The 21,704-nt window shown below is 44.6% G+C and overlaps 1 protein-coding gene across 2 annotated transcripts in view; it reads right to left on the bottom strand.

The window, feature by feature from the left end:
• Positions 1-21,704, bottom strand: part of TUBGCP3 (tubulin gamma complex component 3) — a 133,054-nt gene that overhangs the window by 107,164 nt on the left and 4,186 nt on the right. Inside the window, exon 2 of one of the 2 annotated variants that reach the window (XM_075918510.1) lies at positions 2,966-3,073. In XM_075918510.1, coding sequence (XP_075774625.1) covers positions 2,966-3,073 — 108 coding nt within the window. Of the gene's footprint in view, positions 1-2,965; positions 3,077-21,704 lie in introns of those variants that run through there. The other variant, XM_075918547.1, reaches the window with a different exon arrangement.

Below are 21,704 nucleotides of genomic sequence, written 5' to 3'. Positions count from 1 at the left end.
TATCTTTCCTGAATGTGAAGCCATGTCTATATGGGGACACTTATTAAATTAGACTTTTGCTCTCATGACTTTTATGCCTTCACTTCAAAGCGTCTAGATTTTTATTTCTATTGTCTAACTATGGGAGTCAAAAGCTCACAAACTATGTAGGGAACTGCTTAAGCTAGCCAGTAGGCAGTACTAGGAAGAAGATAATGGTTGTCCCTTTAACTTACATAGCACATCTGGTAGAACACCCACAAGAGTTCAAATCCCCATGCTGCCTAGTGTCCTTATGTGAAACAGGGACTTGAACCCAGGTCTTTTACGTCACAGGTCAATACCCAGACCTGTAGTCTAGTAGAGTAACCTGTGGCAAAACTCCCTCTCCTTATGATGCTTTTTATTTTTCACTTTTTAAATAAATAATAATTTGAACAGGAACTAGAATTTGAGTCTCCCCCATCCCACATGAGTTCCCTGACAAACGGGTTACAGTCGCTTATTCTCGGTTTGCTCCAATCAATATTTCAATTTTATACATAGTGGAACAGCTTTAACCGGAGAGTTGGACAGACCCACTCCCTGGCAGAATGCCCAGTACTCCACTGACTAGGGTGCTCATCTGGAATGAGAGAGACCTGGGTTCAAGTCCCTATTCTACACCTGGCAGAAGGACATTTGGAGCCACCATCGCTACATCCTGGGTGAGTGTTGTTACCTCTGGGTTATTGGGTACAGGAGGAGGAAGGGGAGCACTACATCGCTACCATGGTGTTTGTGGAGTTTGCTTCAGTTGGCAGCCTCTGAACATGCCTAACTGGAAGCAGGATGGTGTGGGAAGACCTAGTTTGAGCAAGTGATCAGGATTTAAGTACAAGTTAAGCACTAAGCAGTTGAATGAGGCAAATTAACTATTGGTGTCTGTTCAAGCTCTGAGAGGGAGAGGGAGCAGGAGGAACAGAGGATTCATGGTGGATGAATCAGTGGATTCATGGTGCTCAGAAAGTGCTGAGAGGGAGAAGGAGTAGAAGTGCAGGGCTCCAGTGCCCCAGTATGCGAGAGGCATGTGGGAGAGGAGAGTAGACAGGTGCAGGCTGCAGGTGGAACCCCATTCCCCTGTGGGCTGCAGGTTGCCGAACACTAGTCATAAAGCCCACTGAGATGAAGGAGGGCCACACATGTGGCTCACTCACTATTCTAGATTTTTTTTAAACCTTATCAAATGTTCTACAAGCCAGAATTAAAAGCTGCCAATAAGGACAGTTTCACAACTAAAGGACTTGGATGCAGGAAGTGAATTAAGTGAGAGTTAATAAGAAGGGTATAACCCACCATTCCTTTTCATAAGGTCTCGCTCAACCTACAAAAATAGGGAAGGAGGAGGGGGAGAAATGGAAAGAATAATTTTATGAATTCCTAATGTCAAAAAATTGCTGCATAATGAAGTGTGTGTGCTGCGTTATGTAATGATGATCAAACACCTAGAAAACCTTCAGTATTGAAGGTCTATGCTGAAGAATATTTGTGCTTTGTAAATTTGAGTTGGAGAATTCTGAAATTCTTCTTTGGAGAAGGAAAAGAACATCTAAGGTAGAGTTCACATTAAGAGCAGTTCTAAACAACAATGCATGTTAATCCTAATCCAGTTTAAACAGGTTTACACTTCACACTGCTGACATCTATCAAATAGGAGGCTTACATGACGTTAAAATATTCCCTCACGCAACTTGCTCATGCTTTTTAATAAGAATTCGAGAATCTGCAGACGGCAAGAATGCTTTTTTTGCAGAGGCTATGACATGGCATTCCATATGCTTTATTAAAATATGCTGATATGAATGACCTAACTGAAATAACCTTTCCAATGATATCTTGTATAAAGTGTATGATTTACTGAATATTATTATCCCATTTGTATGCATCTATTCTATCTCTGGAACTAGGAAAAAGGCCTCGGTGGAGTCTACCACCAGACCTTCATTTACAACAATGGAAAAAGGTCTGACAGTGCTCACGGCCCACCAGCAAGGGAGATAATGGACTCTGTGGGTATGTCTACACAGCAAAGTTATTGCAGAATACCAGAGGTATCCCGAAATAGTTACCCCCGCCTCTTCTGAACATGTCTGCTATTTCGAAATATAGGAGATGCGCTATTTTGCCATCCCTGTAAAGGTCATTGTACGAGGAGTAAGGGATAGCTCGAAATAGTGCTGAATTTCGAAATTTGACGCTGTGTAGATAGCACAAAATGATGAAATAAGCTATTTTGTAATAGCCTCGAAATAAGCTACACAATTTGCGTAGCACAAATTGCGTATCTTATTTCGAGTTTCAGGTGCTGTGTAGATGCACCCTAAAAGAGCCTAGTTTATGTAATTTCTAACTGAGGAGGGTGAGGGGTAAACAATAGGCTCTGATCTCAGCATCTGTATTTCTGCAGCTGAGGGTAGCCCTTCCTGTGATCTTTGCTGGAGGAGGATTTAATGCCAGGTTCAGCAAAACAGAGCTTAAGGGGACCCAGGCTGGCAGAACTGGCTGACTCAGTGGCATCTCAGCACCTCTGACATCTCAGGGATCCCGAACTGTCACAGGCAAGTATGCTTTTATTTTTGCAGAAGGACATACCGCACTCATACGACACTTGGTGCTCTTATATCAAAGCAGCAGAAAGTACACCAGAACTGAAAATATCTAATTTTGTAGTAAGCAACCACTATTACTTTGTATTTGACAAGTGTGGCTAATTAACTCACTTTAGCATTTCCTGACTTTAAAAGCAGAACGCTAAAGAGACCAACTTAGGGTTTATGGTGAGCAATTTTCACTCTTAGTGCTTATAGAGCTTGCTTCTTATATTTTGAGTGGTATTTTAAAAGCACACTCAGAATACTGTTACAATTTTCACCTATACAGAACATATTGATTCATTTTAAAATTATTCAGATCTAAATTATTGAAGATGAAAAGAAGCCAGACATACGTTCTTTCTTTATTTTCTCCGCAACAAGAAATTCATCTCTTTCAACAGTAGGAGCAAAGTTGCTTCCAATAACTCTCACTGCATATTGAAACTGCTGGGCTACATCAGCTGAAAGAGAGAAGGGAAAATTAGTTAAGTCAATTTTTAAAATGAAGAAAAAATAAGTGCTTCCATGGTAATAAGTGATTAAGTCAAATAAAATGCAAAAAACATCGACGTTTCAGATAAGAGATAAAATATGGTAGATCAAATCTTTCCCCTAATACTACCTTGCATTTATGCTTTGTCCTTATAGATTCTTGTGCTTTTCAAGTGACTATTTCTGCATAAATCTAAACCTGGAAGTAAGCTATACAGGCAGTCCCCGAGTTACGCGGATCCGACTTATGTCGGATCCGCAGTTACGAACGGGGTTTTTCTCGCCCCGGAGAACGGGAGCGGCAGGACGCCCAGATGCGCTGCGGTCCCGCTGCCCGCGTCCTCCGGGGCGAGAAAAGCTGCTCCGCGTCTCCCTGGTCTGCTGGGGGGGGGGGGGGAGGGGGAACCCCCCCCAGCAGACCAGGGAGAGACAGAGCAAAGCCGTGGAGGACCCGGGCAGCGGGACCATGGTGCGTCTCGGTCCGCCGCCCGCATCTCCCTGGTCTGCTGCGGGGGGGAGGCGTGCAGCTAGTGCGCTCCTTCCCCTCCCCCCCAGCAGACCAGGCTTTTCTCCAGACGCCTGTGGTAGAGCAGCTGGGGCGCTGCCGGTTGGTCCCGCAGCTGCTCTGGGCGCTACTCGACCAACCCGGCAGCACCCCAGTTGCTCTGCCCCAGGTGTCCTGATTCAGCCGCTGCTGGTCAGTTTTAGCAGCGGCTGAATCAGGACGCCTGTGGTAGAGCAGCTGCTGGGTTGATCCAGTAGCACCGAGGAGCGGCGTTACTGGAGCAACCCAGCAGCATCCCAGCTGCTCTGCCCCAGGCGTCCCCAAGTCAGCCGCTGCTGAAACTGACCAGCGCTGACTACAGGAAGCCCGAGGCAGAGTTGTTCTGCCCCAGGCTTCCTGGAATCAGCCGCTGATCAGTTTCAACAGGCTGAATCTGGACACCAGTTCCGACTTACATACAGATTCAACTTAAGAACAAACCTACAGTCCCTATTTTGTACGTAACCCAGGGACTGCCTGTAGTTTAAAAATGCTTTTGTAACCATATTTCTCAGCATCTTGCTTTATGCAGGAAATATCATCTACAAACATGAACAGTTCAATCAGTAATATTACTTCAGTATGGGCCAACATTCACACAAGGACAAAAAAGTATGTTTTATCTTTTTGTCCCTCCCTGGTTTAAGTCAAGAACAGATTTCAAGGTCATGAATCAAAGTGAAGATTTACTGAAGTCAAATTACAGAATCCCGTGGTAATACAGCGTACTGAACTGTAGGACCGTATATCTGCTTTAACGCTCAGCACATTTATTCATTAGTTTTGACAAACCAATTAAACCGACTGTGATACAGGGCACTCCCTCAGGGGACAGAGTAACTCATTTATATAAAATAGCAAAACTGCATATGAAGCATGACACGTAAGGAAGGTATCAGAAGAAAGGTTACTAAAGACTGAAAGTCACTGTTTAATCTGAACATGTATGTCTTTAGTGCAGATGAAGTTATGAGATTGCCTTGTACGACTGTTAAATTTACAGCATATTTAGTGACAGCCAGTTATTAGTTCCCCTGACACAACAGCAAGGAAAGTGACACCTGCACTGGTGCAGGTTAAACAACCACCAACAGCCAGCGTCCAGCAAGTGAACTACAATTCAGTGACTCGCTTTCAAGAGGCCATACCAGGGGAATTGCTCAAAATTGCCTGGGGACTCAGCAAGACCCAGCAAACAGCCTGGATTTGTGTTCTCCAAACACATTGATTAAGGGCATAAAGCGGAACAGGAGGAGAGGGGCCCATGCTTCACCATCCTCCTGCCCCCACATATGCTGCAAACAACGAAGACATTGAGAAGAAGACTCCAACAGAGAAGCCTAGTCCAGATTTAAGAGACAAACCTGAATATTAATGACTGCCATATCCAATGCAGTGAAAAAAACCTGCTTAATCTAGATGTTGCCCAGTCTAATAGGCACTGAGATCTTAGACCTGTGGTGTCCAAACTGTTTTGACACTATAATGGCTACTGCTATAGCAAACTAGCCACGCTTAACCAGCCAAATAGCCACAGGTAGCTAGTGGCAAATGTGTTGGACGCTACGGGTAGACTGTGTGCTTATGTTTTATTTCTTTTGGTAACTACTCTGACTTTTTTGCCCATCACTTAAACGTGTTTTACTGTTTATCTTTTACAAGTGAGTTTGCCTGACGTGTCTTGTAAAATTGCTCAGGTTTTACAAAGGCTGGTGTATATGCACTTTATACTGTTAGGGTATGTCTAGACTACATCTGTCTTTCGAAAGAGGGATGTAAATTAGGCAGATAGAAATTGCAAGTGAAGCTGGGATTTGAATTTTCTGTGCTTCATTTGCATAATGGCAGCTGTGCATTCTTTCAAAAAAAGAGCTTTCAAAAGTAAAACCGCTATCTAGATTCGGTTCTTTAAAAAAAAAAAAAAAAAAAAAACACCACACCCTTTTTCGAAAGAACCTGTAAAACCTCATTTTTTCAGGCATTATGGTTCTTTTGAAAAAGTCTAGACATAGCCTTGAAGTGGTGAACCAATTAATAAATCTGTACTGCTTGTCTTGAGCAATGGAAGATAGCATAATCCTTAGGTACAAGGCTGAGAGATGAGCAGAATTTGGTTGGTGCCTTGCTGTGTGTGATTCTTGCATGAATGCTCCCAGACCCATTCAATCTACTGGGTGAGAGACTACACACATATTATGCTGACTGCTAACATTTTCAAGAGAGGGTTGCTGCCTCTCACTAGCAAACCATTGTGAGAAAACTGAGGCTAAGAGTTAAGGGGGCAAAGCAGTCCTACGATCCCACAGGGATCCAGTCAGATTTCTAATACTGTTATGTACAAAGGCCAACTACTTGATCCCAGTAACTTGCTACCAAAACAAAGATGCCTCCAGTTCATTTTAAAACTTACAAAAGCCAACTGCAGTCAATTTCATTATGATCACATTAAACTCATCAAACTTATTTTACGGATACATTTCATAATGGAGGCACATTAAGTATCTTAGTATGATTAATCATATTACCAATAAGGGCAAGGTATAGAAAAGCCACTGAAGACAGACTGACCTCTCATCTCCAATTTGCAAGAGAAATCAAAACAATTAATAATAACCACCATCTGAGTGCTAGATGTTAAACTAACACTAACAAAGGAAGAATCAAATTAATCCTCAATTTTTCCAGGTATGAGAAGCAAGTCAGACTTGGGTACCATCTAAGTCATTAGAGAGCAATAGTTTTTAAAACGGGGCCACCCCAGAAGGGGCGGGGCATTGGGCAGAAGTGGCAGGGCCAGGAGACTTCTTGTGCTTTCCCCACTACTTTGATTGGCCTGGGGTGGGTTGAGAGAGCAAGAGAAGTCTTTCCCCCTCCCTCCCTCCCCCCGCCAACTAGAGAGAAAAAACAGCTCTTTTTAAACAGCTGGAGGTTTCCTCTAGGCACCTAGCAGGAGGAGACCTTGTGCACTCTCTCTGACTCCAGGCCAATCTCCTTGCCCCTGCAAGACCATATGGAAGCTAGAGAGACATGCTGGCTGTTTTAAAACAGCTGGCATGTTTCTCTAGCCGTCGCGCACTATTGAGGGGGTGAGGAGATTTCGCGCGTTCCCTGACCCCCAGGCCCTGACTGGCCTGGGGGTGGGGGAGTGGCAGGGCCAGATCCACTGTTGTGGTGGGCCATATCCAGTCCATGGAGGGCCCATTGCCCACCCCAATCTAAGTTGTAAAAAGAACACACACACACACACACACACACACACACACACAAAATTCTGCAGGTGCTAGGATTCAGCTTAAAACAAATCTCTCCACTTCCTGCCCTACCACTTCTCCTCAAATACCATTTATCCAGCCACTCTCAGCCACTCTCCAAGGGTCTTTGCAGGAAGCTCAAATAAGAGGGCTGTAGAATTTGAGCAAGTCTTCGAAAACAATACCTAGCAGATTTGGGGTCCCAGGTGGAAAAGTCTGACAAACTACATCGAACTACACTACCATCATATCATTTGAACTTTCATGTGAGTGTAACCAGTCGGACACGACCGCCGTCCCCCCTCACTGGTGTCTAGCTGACCAGATATCCTCCTCTGCTTTTCCCTTCTTCCCTGACTTTGGCTTTCCTACTTATAATCTGTGAAGCTTTTTTAGCATGCCTTTGGTATGCTATCTGTAGTACAATGCAATTTCTGGTACCCAAAGTCGTGAGGTCCCATTTTGCTTAGAAACCAAATTGCTCATTAATACGCATGTAACCTGTGGAATGTGCGTGAGGTGTAAATGAGAAATACTCAACCAAAAAAGCAGTTTACGATCTTTTAAGGCAGTCAAAGACTCTGCAAGCAGATAAATTAACTGAGAAGTGTCCAGAAAAATCTCTCCTTCCCCTTCCCCCAGACAAAATGTAACATCACAGCAGAAACCTGGGACCAGCCCAAAGGGATCTCCCAAGGAACATCATGGTTGAGTCTCCGGGAAGCTGATGCCTGGCCAGCACTCCAGCCACCAGCAAAATCAAAAGTAATCTACACTGCACTTGTAGCCTGCCTCCAAACTGGCAGCGTGAATGTGATGTGTGAATATCACTTTATTCTTAAGAATCTGTACCACTAAGCAACCGCAAAAGCAATACTGTTCCAGACCACCCTATGTCCGGGTTTGTTCCTCAGCAGGTCTGAGGAAGTGCAACGGTAAGTATTCCAATATTGCTAGTTGTCAGGACAGCTTTGACTCTGTATATGTTACGAGTTACATAAAGAGTCTGCTTTTGCAGACCTATTTGTAAGTTACAGAAATATCTTTTAAAAAAACCAGACATTTTAAAAACTGTTGAGGGTGTTAATTGCTTGGTAAACTCACATTTTTATAAATTCAAGCACTTAAAAGTATGTACATTAGGGATGTTAAATATTGGTTAATTGAACAGTCAATTAACTTCATGAATTTTTATCCATTAGTCGACTATTCCATAGTCCCTGGGGACAAGGCTGGCAGCCAGTATGCTCCATCCCCACACCCAAGGGGCCCCCTGCCACTCCGTGCTGCTGCCTCTATATAAGAGGCAGTAGCATGGGGTGCCAGGCGGGAGCTGGTTTAAAAACCATGCACAGCATGGAGTGTCAACAACCCCTGTCTAGGGGAAGGGGCTAGGCTGAGCTCCCAAACTCCACACGAGCCAGAACTGAGCCAGGCTGCAACCCCGCGTGGCTCCTAATACACTTTAAATGCAGAGCCGCAGCAGGGATAGGTCCCAGACCTGCTAAAAAATGTACTGGCAAAGGGGGAGAGGAGGTAATTCATATAGTCTATAGAATTAACCTTTAAGTTTTTGCTTATCGGTTAATCAACTACACTATTACATCCCTAATGTACATCACATCTTGCATTGGCCACATACATCACATTTTTACTACTATAAATTAGGGGTGTCAACGTGTAGTCGACTACATGATTCACTGTTAGGCCTTGGCTTATCGGTTACTCTTGATAAAAAACACACTCCTCCTTGCTGCTTCGGTATCAGAGGCACCAAGGAGAGAGGGAAGCAGGAACTAGTGCCCCGAGGAGCTGGCTTTAAGCAGGCTCCCCACAAGCACCAGGTCCTCCTGCTCCTCTCCCCTCCACTGCTGCCTCTGATAGAGAGGCAGCATGGATGGTGAAGTGGGCAGGCCGGAGCCAATACACACAAGAAGCTGGCTTTCAAGCAGGCTCCCTGAGTGTATCGGCTCCTGTGGACCCACCTGCCCCCCTTGCTACGGAGGGGGGAGAGAAGGCAGAAGCCAGTGCAGGGGGAACCTATCAGAGGCAGGAGCACAGGGGAGAGAAGCAGGGGAGGCTGCCGTGAAGTAAGGATGTTAAGAAGTGGGTAATTGACTAATCGTGTAGTTAAGGGGTCCCACTGCAGCTCTGCAGTTTAAATGTAGGAGCCAGGTGCGCAGGCCAGGCACCATGGACAGGGGCTGCTTCACAGGCAGCAACCTGCTCTGGCCCCCCCAAAATCTCCTACCTGCTTCCTGTGATAGCAGGAGCCGATTCCCCCAGCACTGTCTTTCTCCCACTTGTTGCCTTTGCTATAGAGGCAGCAAGGGGAGGGGGGGAAGAATGCAAGTAGTTGACTCGACTACTCTCTTGCATCCCTATTTGAGCAAAGAATTTTGGAGTGTGGGAGAAGCTCCGGACTAAGGGTGCGGGATTGTGGCCCAGGAGGGGTTTCATGGTGCAAGCTCTGGGAAGGAGTTTGGGTGCAGGGGGACTCACAGTCTGGGGCAGGAGGAGGTTCTGTGCTGGGACAGAGGTTCAGGAAGCAGGCTCTAGCTGGGCACTGTTTAACTGAGACAGCTTCCGCATGGTGGAGCAGTGGAGTTAAGGCAGGCTTACTCCTGCCCTGGCCTTGCACCACTCCTGAAAGCAGCTGGCTTGTACAGCAAGGGCTGTACCATGGCGCCATGTGCTGCCCAGGGAGGTAAGCGACTAATCAACTAGTCAACTATTCTATAAACAAAAGCCAATGTAAAAGTCTACCAATATTTCTAGTTCTGTGGTGCAATATGATTTTGCTATAGAGATAATGGGACAAGGCTGACAGGGAAGCAAAAGTTTTCAAACAGTTTTTCTGAAGACTTCAAAGCCTTACTTATAACCTTATTTATAAATCTCACTTGTAAATGTCTGTTAAATTTAAAAAAAAAAAAAAAGTGAGAAATCCAACCCTAAAAAGGATATTTTGGGTTACCCTGACTTAGAAAGGCCACCTGTAGCCAAAATGATAATTCAATCTCCTTATCCATTCAGTCCTTGCCCTCTGCTAAAACTGAACTAATAATCTTTTAATCCCTCCTTTAATAAGTCAAGAGATTAATTTGAAATTTAAGATTTGTTGGATTTGCAGTCATATAATAGCTCCGGATCAAAATATTTACCCTTTTTCCACTAACATTTCAAAATCCTTGGTTTTCAAGAAATATGCTTGCTGTCGGAGCACTTCTGGTGTCAAACTCTTGACTTCAGGTACAGAACAAGCAAAAGAGCACACAGAAGTGAGAAGAAAGAAAGATATATTTGACAGTAAGATGTCCGATAGCAACACACACAGAGAGAAAGATGATTATAGAAGCAAATATACTGTTAAGCTGTTCCCACCCTAAAAGAAAACAATTTTTTTTACTGAGACATTAGATGAACTTAAAATATATATGCATACACACATTTCAGTGCCTAAAAATACAATTACAATTGTGAGGCAACACTGCCGTCTTGATCTGCCTAAAAGACGGCTAGCATGAAACTGTTTATGGAAGAGGGATTTAATTTTCACTGTGCTAACATGAGCTCATTATGCAAAGAAAAGAAACAAGCAGAAGTCTGTCAAAATTCTAAAAGTTATTTTTAGAAACAAAGCCAAATAATGCCATTAATCGTAAGCAACACTATTTACCAAATAGATAAAAGGTAAAAACAGTATAGAGGAAGGAAAACAAAACCAAAACAACAACAAAAAATCAGTAATTCAAGATCTATAAATTCTTAATTTGAATTTCCTAAAGTAGATTCTTACGTTCCATCTGCAAACGCAGATTTCTGAGGCTTACTAGAGAATTCCCTTTATGGATGCATCCATTCCGCCCCTCTCCCTCCACAGTGTGATCTATCAGAACTGCATCATGTCACTTTGTGTTACATTTCAAAGCCTAAAAGGAGCTTTAAACAAAGCATGTGTGAAAAGTGTAAAAAAACTAAAAAGGGAAGGAGGGAAAACCCTTGATGGGAGAATACAAGGAAAAATAGTAAGAAATGGTATAATTTAAAATGGAGACAAAAATACAGGAATTTAATTATACTGGCTAGATAATTTTAATTTTTAGATTAAGTCTGATATACCAGAGGGCAGACTTCTGAAACAGTCCTTTTATTAGGGCATGTCTATAGATTCCAGGAAGGGTTAATCTATCGTGTTTAGTACAGATGTGATAAATCAATTGCCAAGTGGCGATGAGTCCTGTGGCACCTTATAGACTAACTGAAGTGTAGGAGCATAAGCTTTCGTGGGAAAAGACCCACTTTGTCAGATACATGTAGTGGAAATTTCCAGAGGCAGGTATAAATATGCAGGCCAGGATCAGGCTGGAGATGACGAGGTGGATCCAATCAAGGAGGATGAGGCCCACTTCTAGCAGCTGATCTGGAGGTGTGAATTCCAAGAGAGCAGAAGCTGCTTTTGTAGTTAGCTAGCCATTCACAGTCTTTGTTTAATCCTGAGTTGATTGTGTCAAACTTGAAGATGAACTGTAGCTCAGCAGTTTCTCTTTGAAGTCTGGTCCTGAAGTTTTTTTGCTGCAGGATGGCTACCTTTAGATCTGCAATTGTGTTCCCCTACAGGTTTTTGTATGTTGCCATTCCTAATATCAGATGTGTCCATTGATTCTTTTACGTAGGGACTGTCCAGTTTGGCCGATGTATATAGCAGTGGGGCATTGTTGGCACATGATGGCATATATTATGTTAGTAGATGTGCAGGAGAACGTACCAGTGACAGTATGGCTGATCTGGTTAGGTCCTGTGATGGTGTTGCTGGTGTATGTATGTGGGCAGAGTTGACACCGAGGTTTGTTGCAAGGATTGGTTCCTGAGTTCGAGTTATTATGGTGCGGTGTGTAGTTGCTGGTGAGACTATGCTTCAGGTTGGCGGGTTGTCTGTGGGCAAGGACCAGCCTACCTCCCAAGGCCTGTGAAAGCGAGGGATCATTGTCCAGGATGGGCTGTAGATCACTAATGATGCGTTGGAGAGGTTTTAGCTGGGGACTGTAGGTGATGGCCAGTGGTGTTCTGTTGGTTTCTTTCTTGGGCTTGTCTTGTAGTAGGAGGCATCTGGGTACACATCTGGCTCTGTCAATCTGTCTCCTCACTTCCTTGTGTGGTTATCACAGTTTACAGAATGTTTGTTGAAGATCTTGTAGGTCTCTGTCTGAGGGTTTGGAGCATATGCGGTTATACCTCAGTGCTTGGCCGTAAACAACGGATCGTGTGGTGTGTCCAGGATGGATGTTTAATCCACAATTGACTGTAGCACCTCCAGATCAGCTGCTAGAAGTGGGCCTCATCCTCCTTGGTTGGATCCACCTCATCATCTCCAGCCTGATTCTGGCCTGCATATTTATACCTGCCTCTGGAAATTTCCACTACATGCATCTGACGAAGTGGGTCTTTGCCTACGAAAGCTTATGCTCCAACACTTCAGTTAGTCTATAAGGTGCCACAGGACTCCTCACCGCTTTTGCAGATTCAGACTAACACGGCTACCCCTCTGATACTTGACACAATTGCCAAGTATTCTGGTACTCCATTAGAAAGAGAAGCATATGCAGAGTCAAAGGGAGAACACCTGCCATCAACTCACTACAGTGAAGACACATAGCTAAAGCTGTGTCATTCAGAACGACAGCCCACAGTAGCGTAAGCCAGGCCTTAGTGAGCAACTCATTTGGTCCACTGCACTTCACAAAGGTACAGGTAATACTGGACAATTCCTGTACCTTTCAAGAGACTATAACTATTGAGAAATTTAAGGGGGGGGAAAAAGCAGTTCTGGAGTCAAGAATACTGAGTGACTCTTGCTTTCTACTTTCTGGGTATTCTTCTTTTTCTAAAACAGTCAATTTCTAAAAAAATAAGTTGTTTACTTTAAGTTGCTTTATTATTACTTTGAATTTATATTTACTGAAAAGTTGTCTTGTAATTCATGGTTTTAATTCCTTTATTGGCTGTGTTTTACTCATGATACGACTTTTGTCATCACTCCTCCAACTCCAAGCAAACAGTTTCCAAAGATTAACAGTATCTTCTTTCTGACAAATCCTATAAAAAACATGTTTAATCTAATACTACATTATAGTTTTTCTTGTATGAAGAGAATTTCTTCTGCAGTTTCAACTGGATTCAGTATTCACTTGGTACTAAATAATTCCATCCCTGTGGTGGCGTAGGTGATCCCTCTGACCTCTTAGCCATGCCACGTTTTAGTACAAAATTACTAAATATTTTTAAAGCACTTTCAGATAACGGGCTTTACCAAACAGATCAGACCACAAAAAGACACCATGAATAAAAATAAAAGTTGTAGAACAAACAAATTGGCATTAGTCTTGTCTACCCATAAGAGTTGTACCATATCTAATCAATAAAAATAAAGTACCCATCATGTAAACAGTCATAGCTGCATAAAGATGCCTTACATCCATATTAATATTCTCATACAGGGAATAAGCTGTACCAGTATTAGGACCACTTTATACTTCTATAACTGCTTCTCAACTACAAAGTGTACCAATACAACTGTATCAGTTAAAACAAAAAACACCCTCATCAAAAAAGTTAACACAAACTTGTGTGCAAACCAGCTCTTTAGCATGGTATAAATTCTAAAGACCAACACCAATTCTGAAGTACTTCAATGCGTTTGTTTTTTCCATATAGAGAGATTGTATAAAGCTATAGAGTTGCACAAGTAAATATCTTCTATTTACAAAGAGAATGACTGTTAAGTTAATTTGTTGCCTCTGTGAACCGAGCCCACGTTTCCAGATCCACAGTCATTCATGTTTCACGAAGTAAGATTTTGTTTTAAGAGTTTTCCCAACCTTTCCCAATGCCTAAAACATTTTCTTGGCTGAGAGCTTTTCTTCAAAGTGGAACAAAAATGATTGTGAATTTCTATATTGTATTTGATCCTTTAAATAAGTTATTCATATTGTAATGTAGTAAACAAGCTGAAGAAGGCTCCTCTGAGCTCATCAGCAATTAGAATAAACATACCTGGAGGACCCTTTCCCCAGAGTGAATTTCTTGCCAGATCAACTAACCACTCATATGTTTTCTTACCTTTAATACACAGAGATAACTTGTAACTCAGCTGCAAGATAAAATCTTTCACTCAATATTTCTAAGTTCTCTGAAACCCCTGGATGTAAGATGCTACAAAATCTAATATAGTGAAGGGATATAAAAATCTTGTTTAATTGATTAACTGGTTAACCATAATGTTTTACTGGTTAATCAATTCAATGGGGTGACCGGGAGAGTGGGGGTGCTAGTGCCAGGCTGGAGCAGCCCCTCCGCCGTGGACTCCAGCCAGGCTGGAACACCCTTGTGTTAATCATTCACATCCCTAATATAGTGTAAATTATAGATCATCAGCTACAGATTTTCCATTCACCTTAACAGCAAGAGCAAGCCACAGATTAAAGGAGCTAGCAGTCACATAGTCACATATAACTCAAACAAGCATAAATTCTGTAAATATATCATCTGAATAGGAATACTAAATTTACCTGTGTACCCCTGAGAAAAAAGTTATTAGAGCAGAATTCTACGAGCCAATTAATGAGATATCAAAAAAATGTGATGGAACACTAAATGATCACATCAGCAAAAGTGACCTGAGAGAGAGGAGAAACACTATCTTAGGGTATGTCTACACTACCACCCTAGTTCGAACTAGGGTGGTTAATGTAGGCAACCGAAGTTGCAAATGAAGCCCGGGATTTGAATTTCCCGGGCTTCATTTCCATCTTGCCGGGCGCCGCCATTTTTAAATCCCTGCTAGTTCGGACTCCGTGCCCGCGGCTACACGCGGCACGGAGTAGGTAGTTCGGATTAGGCTTCCTATTCCGAACTACCGGTACACCTCGTTCCACGAGGAGTAACGGTAGTTCGGAATCATAGAATCATAGAATAATAGAATAATAGGACTGGAAGGGACCTCGAGAGGTCATCGAGTCCAGCCCCCCGCCCTCAAGGCAGGATCAAGCTCCGTCTACACCATCCCTGACAGATGTCTATCTAACCTGTTCTTAAATATCTCCAGAGAGGGAGATTCCACCACCTCCCTTGGCAATTTATTCCAATATTTGACCACCCTGACAGTTAGGAATTTTTTCCTAATGTCCAATCTAAACCTCCCCTGCTGCACTTTAAGCCCATTACTCCTTGTCCTGTCCTCAGAAACCAAGAGGAACAAATTTTCTCCTTCCTCGTTGTGACTCTCCTTCTTCCTTGTGGAATAGGAAGCCTAATCCGTACTACCTACTCCGTGCCGCGTGTAGCCGCGGGCACGGAGTCCGAACTAGCAGGGATTTAAAAATGGCGGCGCCCGGCAAGATGCAAATGAAGCCCGGGAAATTCAAATCCCGGGCTTCATTTGCAACTTCGGTTGCCTACATTAACCACCCTAGTTCGAACTAGGGTGGTAGTGTAGACATACCCTTAGAGACTTCATGCATGTTAGCTATTTAAGCAACAAGATACCTAGACTCCTCTTGGTCAGACAACTTATTACAGAAGAGGACATGACAGAGCTGGAAAATTGATAAGGCCTGACAGCTTTGCTTCAGTTAATACATTTTTGGAGTTGATCCAAGCAAATGACTGTGATAATTATGGATGTTAAAATGCATTTATCTGTGTAAACATGTAACTGGTGAATTTTTCATTTACATGATGGGGTGTAGGGCAGAAACAGCACCACGAGCATCAGTTCCCATTCTCCTCCTTCACACTGCTGCCTCTATACCAGTATCAAGGGAAGCAGTGCAGGAGGCAGGTGACTCAGAGGGAGCTCCCACCCCACCCCCTACTGCACTGCTGCCTTTTAAATGTAGCAAGAGCCGCTCAAAGGCTGAGGCGCAGTGTTCGGACCTCCGCTCAAGCTGTTTCTCCTGCTGAGCCTCTGCCTCCCCAGCTTTCCTGTGGAGATGGGGCTAAGGGAAAAGCCAGCTACTAAGCCAGATCCTACTCCCTGCCTTGCCACCCCGATAAACGGGGGGGGGGGGGGGGGGAGTGTCTAGTCAAGTAGTGACTCGACTACCGGTAAGCCTAGGCTTACTACATTTAGAAGGCAGAGCTGCAGCAGGGTAGGTCTGGGACCCGACGCGAGCCTGGACTCAGCAGTCCCAGCTTGCACTTGATGTGGGACTTACTCCCACTGTGGCTCTGCAGTTTAAATGTAGTAGGAGCCAGGTGGCCTGTGCACCTGGCTAGTACTGCATTTAAACTGCAGAGCCACAGCAGGGCCCCTTATCAACTAATTGTGTACTTGTACAAATTGTATCAAGCACATGATTAGTCAATTGCCCGCTTCTTAATATCCTTACATCAGTTAACCATTAACATCCCTAACTAATGTCATGTTTGATAAAAGGCAATGCAATTTTCATTGTAAGAGACAAGTCTGTTCTTTTATTGTCTGTTTTTAAGTAACATAGGCAGAGAGAGAGAAATGATCTTCAAACACAATAATCAAGAAACAAGATCAGATGACATGAAAATTGCTAAACCTAATGCTCAAGATGAAAATTATTCACAATCAGAATTCAGCAATCCACGAGAGGCAACACAACATAAACCTGTTCCCGCCACTTCATAGATCAATGCTTCATTTTACAAACAGATTTAAAACACAGTTCTAAAGTTGTTTTTCATTAGCACAATATTTCTGCATCTTTAGTTTTGTCTACTAAATCCTGAATATGTTCATGTCATCATCTTTTTAAGATTACTTTAATTTTAACTTTTAGTCTTATGGTAGTGAAGAGACATAACATTTGTCTAATTTATCAAATCAAAATTTGAAAAAAAGGAGGGAAATAAATGTTTCAGTCTGTCAGAGTGCCAGATACTGAACTCACAATCAGAATTCAGCAATCCATAGCTGACACCAGTTTTCTGCAGTTTTCCTCCTGATCTTTAGATTTAGCAATTTGCATGAGATCTGAATTTGTTTCTTGGGATTGGTGTCTTACTAGAATTTTTTTTTTGTAAATTTTACCTATATAATTTAAAAAACTTAAACAGAGAATTAAAAGGACAGCCTTTTTTCTTGAAATGAAAGTCATGTTGCCTTTCATCAAATGTGTTTATAGTATTATTTAGCACAATTTTAGTTAATGTTGAGTCCGTATTTCTTTTCTAGGCCCTATTTCTTCTAGGTTTAATTATTCAATTCACGTATTAGAAGTTCTTGTCTTATATACCCTAGAAGAATTGTGACAAATACAAAACCAGGGAAATTATGACTTTACAAAAAACGTGTACATGTTCAACTGAAAAGGGATTTCCGTAAAACTGTTAGATAACATGGGTATTTGGATGGCTTTATTAAGGATTCCATACACTCAAACCTTCAGTTAAGAAACGCAAAAACATCTCCCAGACACCCCTTAAAAAGCCCTCAATAAAAACTAGGGATGTTAAATTTACTTTAATCAGCTGATCGACTAGTTGATGGATTTTCCAACGATAAATTGATAAGCAGGAAGCCACAGAGGGGTTAACTCCCAGTGAGGGAGCTAACCCCACTGCAGTTCTGCCTTTAAAATGTATTAAGAGCTTTTTGGCTCTTAATACATTTAAAAGACTGGTACACAGCAGGCGGGACCTGGCGCGAGCCAGAAATCAGCTGTCCCAGCTCACGCAGGGTCCACGCTAACCCTAACCCTAAGGCAGTGGTCCCCAACGCGGTGCCCGCGGGCGCCATGGCGCCCGCCGGGGCATTTGTAGGCGCCCGCCGACAACCCGGGCTGGCCCCGCCCCCGGCGCACTGGAGACGCCGGCCCTAGGCGCACGACACTCACCGGCACCTGGTGCGCGGCGCTCGGGCGGCCCCAGCCCCGGGGCACATGCGGGCGCGCAGCGCCGGTGCCGGCCCCAGGCATGCAGCTCGGGCGGCACCGCCAGCCCCGGGCCCACGGCACAAGGGGCTCGGGCGGCCCCAGCCCTGGCGTGCCCCAGGACGTGCGGCCCCGCCCCCGGGAGCCCGGCGCGAGTGTGGCCCTGCCCCCGGGCGCCCGGAAAGGTTGGGGACCACTGCCCTAAGGCCTAAGGCCTAACCCTAACCCTGCTGCACTTTAGCCTTTTAAGTGTATCACGAGCCTGTTGGAAGCAACTAATTAAGGAGCTAGTCGACTATCTAAGCAAAAATTTATCGGATAGTCGACTAGTCACTTATATTCCTAAATAAATCCAGAGAAAGCTAGACAGGTCATTCCTGGTATTTTTAAGAAAAACAAAATGTATAACCCCTCTTCTGCACACACACTACTGTTCAGGTCTTATGTATCATAAAAATAATGGTAAACCCTTTGTAGATTTTTTAGTTAGAGCATTATTATTAAAAAATACTGTCCAAAAAGCAGGTTAATACTCAGGAATGAAGTAATAGTGAGGCATAAAGGTCATACTTATAGCAAATCTACAAAGAGAGTGACACTTCCAACAACATATGAAAATATTCAAATACTAGTACAGAAGGCATCCATATAGGATTTACCGAAATAGGTATTCATTTCAGAAGTTGTAGGTATAACAAGACAATTCTACTGAAACTTGAAATACAGGTTGGACCTCCCTGTCCAGCACCCTCAGGACCTGACTGGTCCCAGGTGAAGGATTTTGCCAGAGCAGGAGAGGTCATTTCTGTCCCCCCTGCCACTGGCCCCCACCTCACCCCACCAAACCAGAAGGCTCCCTGCCCTCTTGCCCTCAGCCCAGCTGCAAGCGGAGGGCAACCAAGATAAGTAGTGCAGCCCTGGCCAGCAGCAGGTCCAGTGGCAGGGAGCCTGTGGCAGGCTGGCACAGCAGGGAACACAGCCCTGACTGAGAATGGTGGCAGTGGGGCCCACAGTCCAAGTGGGGTCAGAAGTGAATCCCAGTGGCCAGGGCTGGGAGCGGAGCCCAGTGGCTGGGACTGATACCCCAGAGCATCCTGGCTGCTCCTGGGGCTGGAGTTCCCTGGCTGCTCGAGTCAGAACGCAGCCAAAGCTCCGCAGCCAGAGATGGTCCCAGAGCTCCCTGGCTGGGGCCGAAGGTCCATGGGGTAGAGCTCCCTGGTCGATGGGTCCATGGAGCTCTGGTGTAGCCAGAACTTCCCACCAGGCCATCCATCCCATCGCCCCTCCCCCTTCACACACACACACACACACACACACACACACACACACACACGGATTGCATCAACCTAACCCCTAGTGTATTAAGCACTATAACACACACACACACACACCAGGATTGCATCAACCTAACCCCTAGTGTATTAAGCACTATAACAACACACACACACACACACACACACACACACACGGCAGGATTGCATCAACCTAACCCCTAGTGTATTAAGCACTATAACAACAGAGGGATTCTCTCATCAACATAATTTACCTCCCTGTGAGATGGTAGTTTCTCATCATTGTAGTTAAGCTAACTACAGTGATGAGAGAAGCTCTCCCATCAGCATAGTAGCATGTACACTGAAGCACTATACCAGCACAGCTGCACCACTGCAGGATTTTCAGTGTAGACATGCCAGGAATTCAATCCCTAGGAGCAACTAAGTACTTTGTGCTACTCATCAAAGCCTGGGGGCAGCCACACAATTCTAAGCCCTGTAGACGTAATGCAGCTGATGGAAGAATAGTGAGACAAAATAGCAGCAAGAAATAACATCCTATATATGATCTAAAAGAGGGAAAAGAAGCACACCCCTTCCCCATGGAATACAGTGCTGAGCCACCCTGCCCACTATCTTTTGTGGAGGAAGAAGGGGAGGGCAGCGGAATTCTCTCTCTCTCCAGAGAACAGCTCTTTCTTTCAAGACCATGTCTACATAAGAGTAGAGTTGTGAAAGCGTAACCATGTAAACGGTTAACCAATGAGCCTAGGCTCATTGGTTAACATAGTTACCCTTTGACTCCCACTACACACTTAAAAGCCAGCTCCCCAGGAGCACCAACACCTGGGGAACAGCCCACCTCCCTGCATGTAACCACTGACATTTTCAGCAATTACAGTACACAGTTACTTAACAACATGTATTTTAATAGCCCTACAGCAAAGGACTCTCAGCAGCACAATAGGGATGTCAAATATTCATTAATTGAATAGTTGGGTAACCTCATGAATTCTTATTGATTAGTCGACTATTCTATACTCCCTGGGGGCAGGGTCAGAAGCCAATATATTCTGGCCTCACTCTGTATCAGAAGCAGCAGCACAGGGTGCTAGGCAGCAGCTGGTCTGCAAGGGGAGTGTCATGAGGTGTGGGGGAGTCACCGGGTCTTGTACCCCCATCTGCAGCCAGATTTGACTCTCAGCCAGCAGTTAGAAAGAAGGTTTATTGATTCGCAGGGACACAGTGTAGCACAGGATCATTGATTACACAGGAACCAGGAGCATTCGGTGCCATTTTTCTAGGGGAGCAGGGACTCCAGACCCTGTTTCCCCCCTTCCTGCCCTAAGCCTGCTCTCTCATCCTAAACCAGCGGTCTCCAACCTTTTAATGCCCAAGATCACTTTTTAAACGTCAGAACAAGCCAAGATCTACCCCATCCTTCCCCCAAGACCCCCACCCCTTCCTTGAAACCCCGCTCTCTCTGTTCTCCTCCTCTCTATCACTTGCTATCCCCAGCCCTTATACACTCTCAGGGTACGGCTACACTGCCGCTTTTTTCCCCAATTCTTCTGTAGGAAGAGGTTTTTCCAACATTTGGCCAGTCTAGACTGGACCAAATGTCAGAAAAACCCCTTCTTTCGGAAGCCCCCTTATTCCTCGTGGAACGAGGAATACAGGGGTTACCAAAAGAGCATATTTTCTGTTCTGCTAAAAAAAGCGGAAGAACAAATGCATCCCTGGACGCGGAAAAGTTTTTCCCGGGATACCTCTGAGATCCCAGAAAAACTGCTGCAGTCTAGCCATACTCTTACTAGGTTGAGACAGGATGTGTGGGCGCTGGGGTGGGAATGAGGGATTTGGGTGTGGGAAGGGGTGAGAGGTGCAAGATCTGGGAGGGAATTTGGATGCAGGAGGAGGAGATGCTGGTTCAGGGAGGGGGCTCCAGGCTGGGGAGTATTGGGGTCAAGTGAAGGGTTGGAGTACTGAGCAAGCCTCAGGCTTATGGATGTGAGGGTGCAGGAGTTTGGTTTGGGGGTATGTGAGGGACTCAGGGCAGAAAGGTTGGGAGTATGATGGGCTCAGGACAGAGATTTGAGGTGTGTGGATGGTACAGATATTGTGGCAGAAGACTGAGGGTGTGGGGGTGCAGGAGTTTGGGGATGTGAGAGGCTTAGGACAGGGGGTTCCAGTGTATGATAGGCTCAGATCTAGGGTCTGGGATGTGTGTATGTGCAGAAGTGTTATGATGCTGCAGCCCCAATTGGGGGTTTGGCCCCAAATGGGGGTTTGTTGGCCAGGCTTCATTTTTAAATAAAATATTATGTCAAACACAAAAAGTTTCAGCATTGTCTTTATTTATGAAGAGGGCAGGGAACCTGTTTTGAGTCACAGGTCACTGACCTACAAAAAAGTCAGTTGGGGCAAAAAAAAAAAAAAAAAAAAAAAAAAAAAAACACTCCAACACTTCCCCCCCCCCCCCCCCCCGCTCAAGCCTCACTAATGTGGCCCCAACTGTACTGGTGGGAGCAGGGGACATGGTACTGGGGAAGGGTGCTAGTGGGTGCTGGGGAAGGGGCAAGGTGTCAGTGGGGGCAGGGAGTCCCGGGCATGCGCCTCCTGTCCCC

The sequence above is a fragment of the Pelodiscus sinensis genome, chromosome 1 (genome assembly GCF_049634645.1).
Source record: "Pelodiscus sinensis isolate JC-2024 chromosome 1, ASM4963464v1, whole genome shotgun sequence".
Lineage (NCBI taxonomy): Eukaryota > Metazoa > Chordata > Testudines > Trionychidae > Pelodiscus > Pelodiscus sinensis.
Note: the sequence above shows the minus strand (reverse complement) of the source record. Positions and strands in the feature narration are given on the sequence as shown.